At 41.1% G+C, this 14454-nt stretch overlaps 1 protein-coding gene across 1 annotated transcript in view; it reads right to left on the minus strand.

Moving 5' to 3' along the window:
• Positions 1-14454, minus strand: part of DNER (delta/notch like EGF repeat containing) — a 274382-nt gene that overhangs the window by 15040 nt on the left and 244888 nt on the right. The window contains exons 10-11 of the mRNA XM_019737353.3: positions 11592-11705; positions 2172-2303 (exon numbers count right to left, since the gene is read on the minus strand). Coding sequence (XP_019592912.2) covers positions 2172-2303; positions 11592-11705 — 246 coding nt within the window. The remainder of the gene's footprint in view (positions 1-2171; positions 2304-11591; positions 11706-14454) is intronic.

The following is a 14454-nucleotide window of genomic DNA, read 5'->3' on the forward strand; positions in this document are numbered from 1 at the left end:
TTTATTATTCCATCCTTGTGTGTCTTCTGCTTATACTATCATCACAGGAAGGAAGTAAAATTCAGATTTTATATATATATATATATATAATTGTAGGATTTTACTTCAGAACTTCCTGAGGGCATCCTGAATTCTTATCCATACTTTCTTACATATTTATCTTCACAATTAAGGTTTAAAAGTTATAAGTAGATATTCTGCCCCAAGCTGCAAAATTTGTCATTTCACAGAATTACCAAATTTTAGAATGAAAACTGGTCCCGTTTTATGGATAAGTACACTGAGGTTCAGCACAAGGAAATCTAGCCACACAATGAGTACCAGAGCCAGGATGAGAAGGCCGGTCCTGCAGACCCAGCTGTACGACTTTTTCCACCAAAGGCCCCACCAGACAGGACTTACCCTACACGACTTCAGTCTTAACTTCCTACACCACATCACAGCCTTAGCATTTTTACCATTGGAATCCCTTTCGTGCCCTTTCTTCAGCAAGAGAGTACTTCTCACCCATCTTCAGCAAGGACAGTTGGTCCTAATCCATGCTGTTTAGGAGCATTTGGGAAGGTTGAGGGAGAGGACTAAAAATAATTACCTTCTCCCCCCTCAGGCTCTGAGCCAAGAGCAAAGACAAAGAGTAAGCAGGTAACAGCCCAAACAGCACCATCGTTATTGAAATTGAAGCTGGAGAATGTGGTCCATTTTACCAATAACGTTTCCTAACACTGGCCTCCCCTGACCTCAGACACACTCTAAGAATCAGATGTGCCCATTCAGCCTTAGTTAGTGTGGACCACCAGTGAGGGGCCTGTTTTGGAAACACTTACAGCATGGAGGAGTAGAGGCAGAGACAGGCCTGCTCAGGAAGGAGACCGACAGGTAGACAGACAGACAGGGTGTGGGGACAGAGCCAGGAGTGCAGTTTCCAGGCTCTCGGCCTCACATAGAAAGGTGCTGGCTCAGGTAGTAAATGGCCATCAACTGTGATTGGATGGCCATCAGCTGTGGCTAGTTGGCCGTCAGCTGTAACCAGTGAGCCATTGGCCACTAATATAACTGCCTTGGCTGCGCTAGCAAAAAAATGGGGGTCTAGCAAGAAGATGGTGGCTGAGCTAGCAAGCCCGGGTTGCAGCTAGTAAGTGGGCTTGGTTGGTTGGCAGAAAAGCAGACGGCAGGTTGCATATTGTGTGGCTCCTGCTTCCTGTGTTTCCTGCTTCCTGTGTCTCCAACCCAGCTGCCAGCGAGAGTATAGTGGTATGACTCCCCTATCTGTGGCTCCGTGGGTGTTCCTTTTTGGCCTCACCCTGTCCTGCATTCTTATGTGGGGAGCGGGACCAGAGACCCCGCATGACACCCTGCATGACACAGGGTTATGTATACATACTGTATTTGCCTCCTGTGAAACTCACATAGAAGATGAGCTGTCTTTATCTGAATAAGGAGTAGGGGCGGGGTGAGAGGACCAGAAGAGACCTTTCATGAAAGATCCACCTGCCATGACTAATTTAAGTCAGAAGGAAACACCTTTCAAAGTCGAATTTTTAGCAGTTTACAAAACACCGGAAAACCCAACTCCCTGTCATTTCTCATTTTCACCTCAATCCTAGCAGATACTTCATTTCAATGTCTAAAATCTCAATTGTGACGTTTTCAAACTTCTGTTACTTCACCTTTAGAGAACACTTAGCTCTAAGCAGCTCAAAATGTTTTTCAGATTTTCTTTTATGCTCATCCTCACTGGACTTTCCTCCAGGCAACTGATGGAACCTAATACATCTGAAAACACTTGAAGACATAAATGCAAAGTGAATTTACATTTGGTGTGTTTTTTTACGTTTTCAACACGGAGACTCTACTCGGTGATATGACTCTAATGTTTCTCTGTTTAGCACATTTTTGGCTGTAGTAGCAGCACTGAACTCTGGATGACATCTACACATTCTCATTCCAGTGGAAAGGCTGCATTCAGACTCAGGAAGGAGTGGGGGTGGCAAAATGCACCAAGCAAAACTGCGACCCTGGGATTCGGGAGCCAGGGTGACTCAGGTGATCTCTGGGGCTTCACTGCCTCATGTGTGAGTGGCAGGAGGCTGGCTGGGCGTGGTCAGCATCCTCGTCTTGGTGACTGAAAATGTGAGGTTAAATGCCAGCGGCTGAGCAGCAGCAATACTTACGGATTTCACAGTTTGCTCCCACCCAGCTGTGTGGGCAATGGCAGGTATAACCATTGGGCTGGTCCAGGCAAGTACCAGCATGATGGCAAGGGTTACTGTCACATTCATTGATGTCGATGTCACATTCTTCACCTAAGTAGAGAAAGAAATGGCACTGAGGCTGTTAGCTGCACCAGCGGCCATGTCACCCATCCCTTCTGCGGCAAAGCAGAAATCCGAGGCGGGGCCCGTGATCAACAGCAGTGGAGCCCAATGTGCTGTGTGTGTAAAGTGCAGAACTGTCCCAGGATGTCTGAACAAAGCTTTCGAAGTTTATCAGAAAAGCAAATTTGGGTTCCTAGTTGTATTAAAAGAATCTATTTTATTTTGTGTTTAATCAGCTGAATCGTTTTACTTTTTTCCCTGAAACTCCAGAAAGCCAAAAATTCAGTTTACGATTTTTTTTTTTTTTCCAGCCAAGTGAAGTGTCTGAGTGTGTGAGTCTGGACATTTCACTATTTTCTGGCGAGTGCTAAGGCACAGCTGTGTGCCTGGACTGAGTCAATTCAGAAAATATACCCACTTTCCAGGTCCCTGGGCGTGCCCCTGGGGGGCCTGAGATGCCTGGAAAAGCATCAGGCCATAAGGAGAGGCAGTTGTGCAGTCTGTGGTTAACCTAAATGGGACATAATCATCCCCTGGAAATGGTGGCCTGAGGGAAGCTCACATCCACGCCAGTCTGTCTTTCCCCCATAAAGAAAAATGTGACCTGGAGATTCTGACCCTGCCTAGACCCAACATTTTGGGACATCCTTGTCCCCTCAGGGAGAGCCTGGTTGAAACCGGAACCTAAGCTGACGTCACTATGGTTCAAACACCAATTTCCAGGAAATCGCTTGTTATTAGTGGTTACAAGGACAAAGCGGTCTTTCTGTGACATTAAAGCCATACCATGAGTCAATACAAAACGGGCATGCTTCGGAATTTAAAGGTATCTCATCAAACCTGAATAGAAGAGGATACTTTGGATTGAGGCAATCGCTCTTAAAAGTTTGAAAAATGAGGGAAAAAAATATTTGCAAGATGCCTCCATTTGCTTAGATAAATGTAAAAGTTGATGAAAAAAACAAAACAAAAAACAAACAAACAAACCCTAGCACTGCTATAGTCGTAGACTAAAACAAAGGAGCAAAATCAAATATTTGGGCCATTTTCAAATGGCAATGCTTTGGTGTACACTTGGGTAATTACTTCCAGGCTTCCTTAATGAGCACTGAAGTGTTTTTCTACCTGCCACTGTTTTACCTCACATTTATAAAACCACCGTATGACACTCACAGACCATTTTAGAGGAGGAATCTCACACTAAAATATTTCATGTCTGTTCCCTTTCTCACTCTTTTCATACCTGGCATCTGACTCTTTCATTTTTAAAGTAAAATCTGTCCAACGAAACATTTGCTACTTCTGGGTCCTACTAGGTTGATTGCAATTCACTAGTGTCTAAGTGAATTTGTTTCCTGCAGTAAATAGACTCATTTACATCAACAGGAAAGACGAGAAATTGATCGCCTCTTACGAACCTATTTCAAGGGTTGTCTTTCTATTAATGGGGCAATCATTCTGAGTGAGCAGGGCATAGACTATAAACTATTACAAACAGTATTACATGGTAGACTAGTTGGAGAGACATATAAACAAGAAAGTACTGAGAAATGCTAAAAGGATGAATCAAAGCCCTTAACAAATATATACGTCAGTACTATTTTCCAACCATTTAGGACAAGCTTAATTGAGATATTTAGTAAACAATAGTTTTCTTTAGCCGCCCACTGGAATACTGCCAATTCTGAAATAAGATGCCCTGTTGCCTTTGCAACAATAGCCAACAGAAACAACCTGACTTCTTCCTACTTCTATAGTTCGAAAAAATTCAAAAGCCCACTCTGCTACAGAAGTCCAGTGTCAACAACAAACCCTTGTACTTTCTTAAACTATGGGCAGTCCCAGATCTGTCCATCCAGTCCTGCTCTGGCCCAGAGCCTCCCCAGGGAGGTAAATGCCAAATTCAGGGCCCAGAGCTATCCTAATGTGTGTATTGGTTCCTCGATCTCTAAGGGTCTCTAACATAGTCAGGAGAGGTCCAAGACTCCCAGATTTGTCTGTTCTTGGGTCTCACTAGATTGGAAGGATTTGATAGGAACAGAGAATGGCCGGAGAAAATAAGATGAACTCTTTCTGCAGACATTTATCAAATATCTAAAACCCAGAGAGAATCCCAAACCATCCTACTCTGCCTTCATTATCACAGTTTTATTACAGCCATACTGAGGAGTAAATGACATTAGTAATGATGTAAATTCCATGCCAGTTAGGGGTCCAAAGAACTAGCAGTTATTTCCACAGCACATGTGCTCTGGGAGAACCCTGGGGTGATACACAGTTCTCGGATACCTTCAGATTTACTCTAATGGCCTATTTTACAGACTAACATACCTATGCTTGCAGTTGAGTCAGTTATCCCCCAGCTGGCTCTCAGTTTGATGCCTTGACTGTGTCATATGCTGGTGGTAGGAGCGTGGAGTGATTCTGATGTTGGAGCCACTCAAGGAAAATGTCAACCAGAAGACTTCCCAAGGGGACTGCTCTTCTGTGCCTTACAGTGATCGTGCTTTTTGCCATCAGTCTTGCAAGGTATTTGAAGATTTGTTATGAATTATGGAGAGCAAGTTTGGGTTCATGTACATTTCCCCATATTAAGAGTACTATACGTTTTTACGTATTTCAACACCCCAACATTCCAGCTCCAAGCAATATGTATTCTAACTTATTTTACTAGAAAAATTCTTAGTATATTATATCATCTTACTTTACTTATGTTTGACTTAATAAATATTTATGCTTTTGCTGGCTTGAGCCAGATGACTTTTTCATTGACTTGCTTACTTTTTTAAAAAATTTGAGTTGGAGAAAAATCAATTACTTTTAAATTGCTGTTGTGCTTGAATAACATTTGTAAAGAGAATACAAAATTCCATTTCTACTTGACTAAAGCTGGAAATCAAGAGTCTGAACTTTAAATCTTTCACAATGGATTTTCAATCTCCTCCTTTCTAAGGGGCAATATGTACCATGGGTATCAAATTTGGTAGTATTTATGCAAATTTAAAAGTGTATTGTTTCATTCTGTATGCTTTCCTCACATAAATTAAAATGAAAAAGATGAGACCAAGCCATTGCTCTTAATAAATCCTTCGTTTAATAGAGCCCACACTGAATGATATCAATGAAAATCATTATAATCATGATAGCTAGTATTAAATACAGAGGGTGCCAAAAAAAAAAAGGGTATACACATTTTAAGAAAGGAAAACTATATTAAAATTGTAATACTCAATATATACCAATAACAAAAGATGGATACAAGTCACGTTTGATTTCTGCAATTATAAGAGGTGCTCAAAGTGGTTACCATCAGCATCCAGACACTTCTGATTACAGCAAATTACTGCTTGAGAAACGCTGACCAAAGTGTCCACTTGTATACATTTTTTTGGCACCCCCACTATATGCCTACTATGTGCTAGGCGCGGGACTGGGTGCTTTAACTATGGTTTCATAATTGACTAGGATTTTATTCCAGATGAAATGAATCTTTAAAAAGTATTTGGAACTTCTTCTACCATGATGGAGTAACTGGAGCCTGTCTTGCCCTCCCACTGTAAATAATTAGACAAGTGGATGAAATATGTATTTTTTAAAAAACACTTTTAAGACATTGGACAACAGGCAGAGCATGACCATGAAAGCTGAGAGAAGGGAAACAAAACAGCTGAGTACCACGATCATCCTGGCTTTCCGCCTAGAGCCAATTTAGAACACAATGGTTTTACTGAGTTGAAGAGAACTGGATTTTGTACAGGCCCAGAGAGCTGTAATTTGCAGGACAGACTACCACAGAAGATAGAGCCACTCAGAAAAAGAGCATCAGTAGTAAGCTGCAGTCTTCAAGTGTGTTACTGAATACTGTGCATGAGTAAATGAAACTCCACGGGCCTGGGAAACAAGACAAAAGGTGAACAGTTCCCAAAACTTATGGAGGACTGTGAGGGATCCAGCCTCTCACAAGTCGAAGTACAGATATTTCACTGACACCCTCCCCCCCTCGCCCAGTGCATTCACCTTAACAGTGGGGCATGACAATCCCCCGAGTGAAAGCTACTATAGACTCATTCCCGAAACATAAAAACAAACCTTGAAAGGATCAGTCAGGTTGGCAAGTAGCTTACTCACCACAGAAAAGGCCAGCACTTTAAAAAGAAAGACAATAAACCCAATCACTCAACAACTTAACTAACAATGACCAGCATCCACCAAAAATTATTAGACGTGCCAAGAAGCAGACATGTGTAACCCACAACCAGAAGAAAAATCAGTTCAAAAGACAGAGACCCAGAAGTAACAAATGATGGTGAGTAAACAAGGAATTTGCTCAAAATGTAAAGGGAAACATGGGGGTGGGGGGAATGAAGGTAGAAATGGAAGATATAAAAAAGAATTGAATGAAACAGCTAAACATGAAAAATACATCAAATTAAAAACAAAACAATACAGTGGTATTAATATATTAGATGCTGCAGAGTAAAAGATTAATAAGCTTGAAAACAGAGCAATAGAAGCTACACAAACTGAAGCTCAGGGGGAAATATATTTTTAAGCTCAACAGAGACTCAGTGATGTGTTGTACAATTTTTAGTAGTCTAACACAGATGTAATATGAGTCCCAGAAGAGGGAGGAGAGACATAAAATAATATTTGGTGGAATAGTGGCTAAAAATTTTCCAAATTTGATAAAAAAAAACTATAAGACCACAGATCCAAAAAGTGCAACAAACCCCAACCAGGATAAACACCAACAAAATCACATTAAGGCACATCATAATCAATTTGCCAAAAAAGTCAGTAATAAAGGGAAAATTTTAAGAACAGCCAGAGTGAGACTTCTGCTTCCAAAAAGTTGGAGCAGAAATATGTTTCTCATTCCTCCCAGTAAGTACAAGTAACAACCCCAGACATTATACAGAGGGTGCCAAAAAAATGTACACACATTTTAAGAAAGGAAAAAACTATTAAAATTTTAATAATCGATATATACCAATAACAAAAGATGACTACAAGTCACATTTGACTTTAGCAATTACAAGAGGTGCTCAAAGTGGTTACCATCAGCGTCCAGACACTTCTGATTACAGTGAACTACTGCTTGAGCAGCGTTGACCAAAGTGTCCACTTGTATACATTGTTCTTGGCACCCCAGGTATATAAAACAAACAAGAGAAGATCTGAGAGGTCACAAGGAGATAGGCTGGCTAGGAACCTCAGAACCCAAGACACGACCTGATGGTGAGCTCCCTGAGTTTCCTTTTGGCCTCATATGTTCCAGACTAAGTGCTGGAGAAGCCAGCAACCAGAAATGCCAAAAGATGCTGGGGAAAAGAACCCCAACTATATAACACACTTGTGCATAATCCATGGATCAAAAAAAAAAAAAAATCTAAAGGAATCTAAAAAACAATAACAACAACAACAAATAAAAACATTGAATTAAATGAAAATAAAAGCACAACATAAAATTTGTGGGACACAGCCAAAGCTGTATAGAAGAGAGAATTTATAGCATTAAATGCATACATCAGAAATGAGGATAAGTCTCAAATCGATAATCTAAGTTCCCATCTACAGATCTTAGAGAAAAGAGCAAAATAAACCTGGACTGAAAAAGCTAGTCTCATAAGGTAAATGTGACATTGGGTTGAATACCTAATTATGGGACAATGATTTGCCTAATTCTCTCCACCAGTCAATTAGGGAGCTTTTAAGCACTTAATAGTTGGCCAAGAGTAAGTTTTGCTAAACCTCAGGTAAAACAAAAGAGTATTTGGTTCCAAGGTAACAATTTAAAGAGCAGAGACACCATTGTTCCTTGCACGGTGGTAGGCAGCAGTTCATCAGCCTCTCTCTCCAACAGAATGCCAGTTCTCAGAATACAATAGGTTCTTTTCTAAGGGAGGGGGGAAAGGTTCTATGATGAAATATATTTGGAAAATAAAACAAAGGCAAATAAGATTCTTTCCTGGAAGACCTCTCAGAGTGCAGACATCCCTCGTGAACCTCCACATGGCGTGTACCATATCCCAACTTTATTTGGCCACAGACACTTTTTCCATGGAGCATCTCACGGGACCAGCATTCTGTAAAACGCATTAACAGCACAACTCTCCAAACAACTCTAGGAACCATGCTATGGTCCTTTGCAGTTTAAAAGATTACCAGGGCTGAAGATAAATAGACATCTGTTGTTTTCAAAGGCCAGTTGGTGTGATGTTTGAACCTACTTTAGTGGAAGAGTCCTATTGTTTCCAGCGATAGCACTGAGTGCCACAAAGAAAGGGCTGTGGTGTGGGATGGGAAGTGGGGAACAGAGGGGACTGGGAAGTAGCAGATAGAAGGGAAAAACATTACTGAGGAGAACCTGAACTGGGGTGCTCAGGAATCAAGCAGGTGGGGGCCCAGTACAAAACTGGAAAGGCTAAATGGGGCCCCACGACTCAGGTCTTGATGAGCAAGTTAAGCGCTTTCATCCTTCTCTTAAAGACAATGAAACGTCAATAGGCAACTTTTAAGTAGGGAGCGACAAGATCAGATTTGTATTTTATAAGGTCTCTACCATGTAGAGAATGTATTTGGGGTGAAGGGTAATAGGCGTGGGGAGACAGTTGGGAGGGGCTGCGCTAGTGCCGACAGGAGGTGAAGGCAGCTTGGTGTTGGCTCTCGGAGAAGTGAGAGGCTCTGGGGGTTTTCAGGGCTTCTTGGCAGTTGGATGTCAGTGAGGGGAAGGAAGAGGAGGCTACAAAAATTATTCCCCAGTTTCTGTCCAGAGCAGCTTGAGGTGGTAGTAATACCATTTAATGAGCTAGCCAAGATTTAAAAGAAGGAAAGGAGAGAAAAATCTCTAAGTTTGAGGTGTCTTTGAGAGACATCCAAGAGTGAATGCTGAGTAGGTAGTTGGAGATTTGCTAAATATTCTGGAGAAGCGATAGTACTTTATTTCCCATAAGATACCAAGATAAATGTCAAATGGATTAAACATTTGCACACACAAAATTAACTCATACATGATTAGAATAATATAGAAGAATATAAAAACTTGATACATAGGCTCTTTCTAGCATAAAACAAGAAAAAACAAAAGAAAATATCAGGATTTAATTACATAAAGTTAAATATGATATATGGAAAACAAAACAAACACTTTATGTACATTGAAAGGGCAAATGACAGCGGAAAAATATTTGCAACCTACGGCAGATAAAAATGTGATAGACTTATTATAAAGGGCTATCTCAAATCAAGAGTGAAGGTTAACATGAATGGTCTAGTAGAATAGCAAACAAGGGATATGACTGGGAAGTTCATAAAAGAAGAAACACAAATGGCCATAAACATATTTAAAAAGTATTCAACCTCACTAGGAATCAAAGACCTACAAGTTAAAACAACACTTTAACGCATTTTTGGCCACCAGAATGACGATTGTCAGTATTTGTGTGAAAATGGTGAAACACATGCTCACGGGCATTCTTGGAGGGAGTGAATATCGGTACAGTGCTTTCTTCTGGACAGTAACATGGAAATATGGAAGGATTCTCCTGGACCCTGGGTTTCATTCTTGGGAAATTAGCTCAAAGAAATAATCAGAGAGGTACACAAAGATGTATATTCAAGAATATTCATTGCAATATTGTTTATAATAGGGAAAAGTTCTCAGCTCCCCAAAAGCTGAATTGACAATGGGTTTAGAAAAAACAACAAAAACACAAACAAACAAAAAACATGATTATTTCATATAATAGACTAACGTGCAGCCAGTAAAAAAGATAAAACAGAAGCATATTTCTTTGTGTGGAAACACATTTATGACACACATTTCTAAATGAGAAGGAGGTTACAATATAGTATGAGCAGTATGTTTGCTTTTATGTTCAAATATGTGTGCATATTGTATCAAGATGTTACCAGTGGTTATCTCCTAGCTCTTAGCAGTGCAGTTTTAAGTGGTGGGGTGTTTTTTGGGTTTTTTTTTTCCTATAGCACTGTATTTTCCAATTTTTCTTCCAGGCTTTTTATTATTTGTGGGGCAAAAATATCTGAGGGGAAAAAAACAGGATGCTTCCCCAACATTATTTTTGCATCCATTGATGAGTATAAATGTCTCTGTGTGTTTATAAACCAGTCAGCAAAACAAAACCATCTGCGAATGATTTTCTGGAGTGAACCCACTCCTCGGTCCAAGGAAAACCCAAAAGGAGAACACAGGATGTGACACAGATAAATAGAAAGAAGCTCAGAAGGTGCTTCTCCCACATTTCGACTGTTGGCATCTTCCCCAGAAGCACAAATGGGACTCCCCAGGGATGGATTGGGGACCCAGGCTCTGGAAGGTCTCCCGGGCTTGGGAGGGGGCCACAGTGGTTCAGCCCGGAGAGGTGAGCCTGCAAGGTGCTCTCCAGCCAACAACAGGCAGCTTGTAATCCTGCAGCTGAAATATCCATCCTTCTAGGGGCTCCCCATAGGTCAACCTTTCCCAACTTGCAAACCAGAGCAACGTGGTGGTTTTGTTGGTTGAGCAAAGCTCCAAAAACATAGCTTGTCCCACGTTCATTATTTCAGGACTCCCGCATTCTGTTGGCAAGGCAAAGGATGGACCCTTTTCTACCCTAGTGGTTCAGAGTTCTTTTACACATACATAGAACATTTCGCACCTAGTTTTGGGAATTCACAAACTCCCTGAAGCCCATAGGCTGTGATTTAGAAGGAGCCTGGGTTGGGCTGGTTTCCCTAGTCTACAAGTGACTCTTCCCACTCTGAGCTCAGTGGCCACCAAGGCTCCTCTTGAGCAGGTCCTGTCCTCCCTACCTGCTTTGCCCTCAGGCAGTTTCCCCCCCATTCCACTCCCTCTCCCCACACCAGTAGCATCTGCACCTTCTCTAACAATCAACCCGGAACCTGGAGTGTCTCCTGGGCTTCTCACCATCACTATCTCTTCATTTTTAAAAGCAGAGGATGCATTTGATCCTCCCTTTCCCCCTCTTCCATTAACACAAACCTTACACACCTGACTTTCATGCCAACATTTCAAAGCGATAGCTCCAAAAATGTATAGCAGTGCCAGTCTCAGCACGTCTGCTACTTGTACAAACGCTGGTTTCAGAAGAGCCTCATGTCAGGACAAACAGTCCACTGTTTAAACACAGACCTTCATCCCAGCAGTGCCTATGTACATGGTGCAAGGATATATGTATAGAGAGTCCCGGGCTTTTAACAGCTGCAGTCTCAGGGATTTTGCAGTAAATGTGAACACTCTGTTCCTGGGTCACTTGCCTGTAAACCCTGGTGAGCAGACACACGTGCCGTTTAGGCCTTCACTGTCGCAGGTGCCTCCGTTCAGACAGCTGACATTAGCACAGGGGTCCTTGTACGACTCACAGTGAACCCCTGTGGAGAGAGAGACAAAGGGTGGCTCGTTAAAAATGTCCAGCTCCCATGGCCTTTGAAAGCGAAGTGTTTGAACAGCCTGTACCAGCGTGAAAGCAGGTTCCTGGTGGTGTGTGTGTGAGAGAGAGAGACAGACAGAGAGAGAAAGAGAGAGAGAGAGAGAGAGAGAGGGAGAGAGAGAGAGAGAGAGAGAGAGAGAGACCACCCAGGTACTTGACTTTAGACTGCTGTAAAGATATACTTTAGGAGAAGATAACATTGAATTGCGACTCATAGGTCCTACCATAAGTTTTTCATACTTTCCCTGGCCACATGTGCTGATGCCTGGGGAACAGAAAGTTAAAAGCCTGAATGATCAAGTTTATCAGAGACAGATGCTTTCTAAGTCTCCACAAGAAACTGAAAATAGCCAGGCAGCCTTCATAAAACAGTGACATAATTGATAAGCAGCATCTGAAGATGAAGATTTGGAGCCAGGTACTTAAATGAGCTCCAGTTCTACTTTGGAGAAGTGAGGGAGACAGACGGGGACCCCTTGGTACTTACACTCCATCCTCAAAGACCTAATCAGTTCTCCATCTACCAAAGTTAACGTGTGTTGTGTACACACTACTGTGTTGTCCTGAAAATAAGACCTAGTCGGACAATCAGCTCTAATGCATCTTTTGGAGCAAAAATTAATATAAGACCCGGTCTTATTTTACTATAAGACCAGGTCTTTAACATAATATAATATAATATAATATAATATAATATAATATAATAATATATAATATATATAATATAATATAATATAATACCGGGTCTTATATTAATTTTTGCTCCAAAAGACGTATTAGAGCTGATTGTCTGGCTAGGTCTTATTTTCGGGGAAACATAGTATATTCCAGACCCGTGCGCTGTGCTTTACATCTAATCTGATCCTCACAACAACACTATGAGACAAATACCCTTATTCTCCCCATTTTACAGATAAGGAAACTGAGGAAAGAATTCAGGATCACAAGGCTGGTCGGGCAGGAGCCAGCGTCTGAAACCACAGCATTCTGAATCTGAGTGTGTGTGTGAGAAGTAGTTTGCTTAGAGTGACCTCAGATTGCCACGGAAATATACAAAATCCGATGTAGCTCAGCACTTATTAACCAAAAAGAGGCATTTAAAAGAATCTTCACAGTGAAAACAGTAAGTTTCCCCTCGGTATTTTTTTTAAAGTCTGTGTGCATGTATGCACGCAAATGCCTAAAGTGGGACTAACAGGAAAATGGATTATTCTGACTTTCATATTATATATTTCTATGTTGTTGGAATTTTTGAACAATTTTATTTAAAAAAAAAAACTAAATTTAATTTATAAAATTTTATAAAAATTGTACAATTTTATTAAAAAACCTGAAAATCCAGCACTGTTCAAAAAGTAGGATTTCTGTTGCTGTATCATTGGCATGCCAACGTGGAAGGCTGCATGGCTTCATCTCTCTTCCATCCCTCGCCCTTTGGAGAGGGAGACAAATTACATGATATTCTGTATAAGAATATATAGAATGATATGCTCACCCTTCCCAACAGCCTCACGAAACATAGGCATAAAGCAAATAGTGACTGAAAGGGATTCACTTGATTCGCTCCTCTCTTCATTACTTTGGTGCAAAGAAGTGCCACACCCAATGACGCATCATTTAGCCACCGAAATTACTCTTACTGGGATTTTTTTCTCATTTCTTTTTCAGGCCCTTAAGAAGTAGGGCTCAAGACAGAGGGAAAAAATGTAAGAGAAAATAGAGACAGAACTGCCCATCTGTATTCACACTAATGACTTCACTTGAGCCTGGGAAAGCAATTTTGGAATGGATGGCTTTTCATTCCTTTTTATCCTTTGCCCCTCATATCCAACCCCTGAACAATATTCCGCCAGATGTTTTTCCAAAACGCTTTTCAGACCTTTGCCTTACTTCACTGCCTGCAAGCCCCACCTGATCCCACGACTCGCGTGTGCGGGGATCCAGCCCCGCCAAGCCCTGTCCCTGCGCCCTGCACGCCTGCCCTGACTTTCGTCACCCTTAACAAACCCAGGATTCATGGGAATACACCAGCTCAAACTAATTTAAAGACTAAATTATTCATTAGCGTGAAACGAGTGATTCTTCTTCACTTGGGTGCGTATGGCTTTCTGGCCCCGAAGTCTCTATTCTATTTCCTGCTGATTCCCAAGCTGCACCGGCTCAACTGCAAGAATAAAATGTAAAAGAGCCTTTTCTGCTTCAGAGTGTTTATCAAAAAACAAGGATTCACATATTTACAAGTCTCCCTGTGACTGGTTAATGGGAACCAGGTGGAAAAAAAAGGCTTTCAATTATAATGGGAAATGCAGCCACAACTGGGGTTCAGAGATGTCTGAAGCCTGAAAAAAATTTCCATTCTCCCTTAAGTAAGAGCATCAAGGATAATCTTTACTGGGTTTCTAGTAATACTACATTAGCCAATCTAGTCTGTATAATATTGATATAAATAATATATTAACATACAAATTACCACATTTTTCCAATAAGGCTGAAGAAAATCTAGGCTAAATATTTAAACAAGCTAATCTTAAAGGCCTTCAAGAATATAGATTTGATGAAAACACCCAAGATAATAAGCAATTTCAATTTTTGGCAATAATGTTATCACTTGTTATTTCTCTTTTTTTCAAAAGATAAGACATGCGGTCACTTGCGATCCACTGAGAGTTTTCTGGCAGCAAAACTGGACA

Source organism: Rhinolophus sinicus, chromosome 17 (assembly GCF_057876585.1).
Source record: "Rhinolophus sinicus isolate RSI-liver-muscle chromosome 17, RSI-T2T, whole genome shotgun sequence".
Classification (NCBI taxonomy): Eukaryota; Metazoa; Chordata; class Mammalia; order Chiroptera; family Rhinolophidae; genus Rhinolophus; species Rhinolophus sinicus.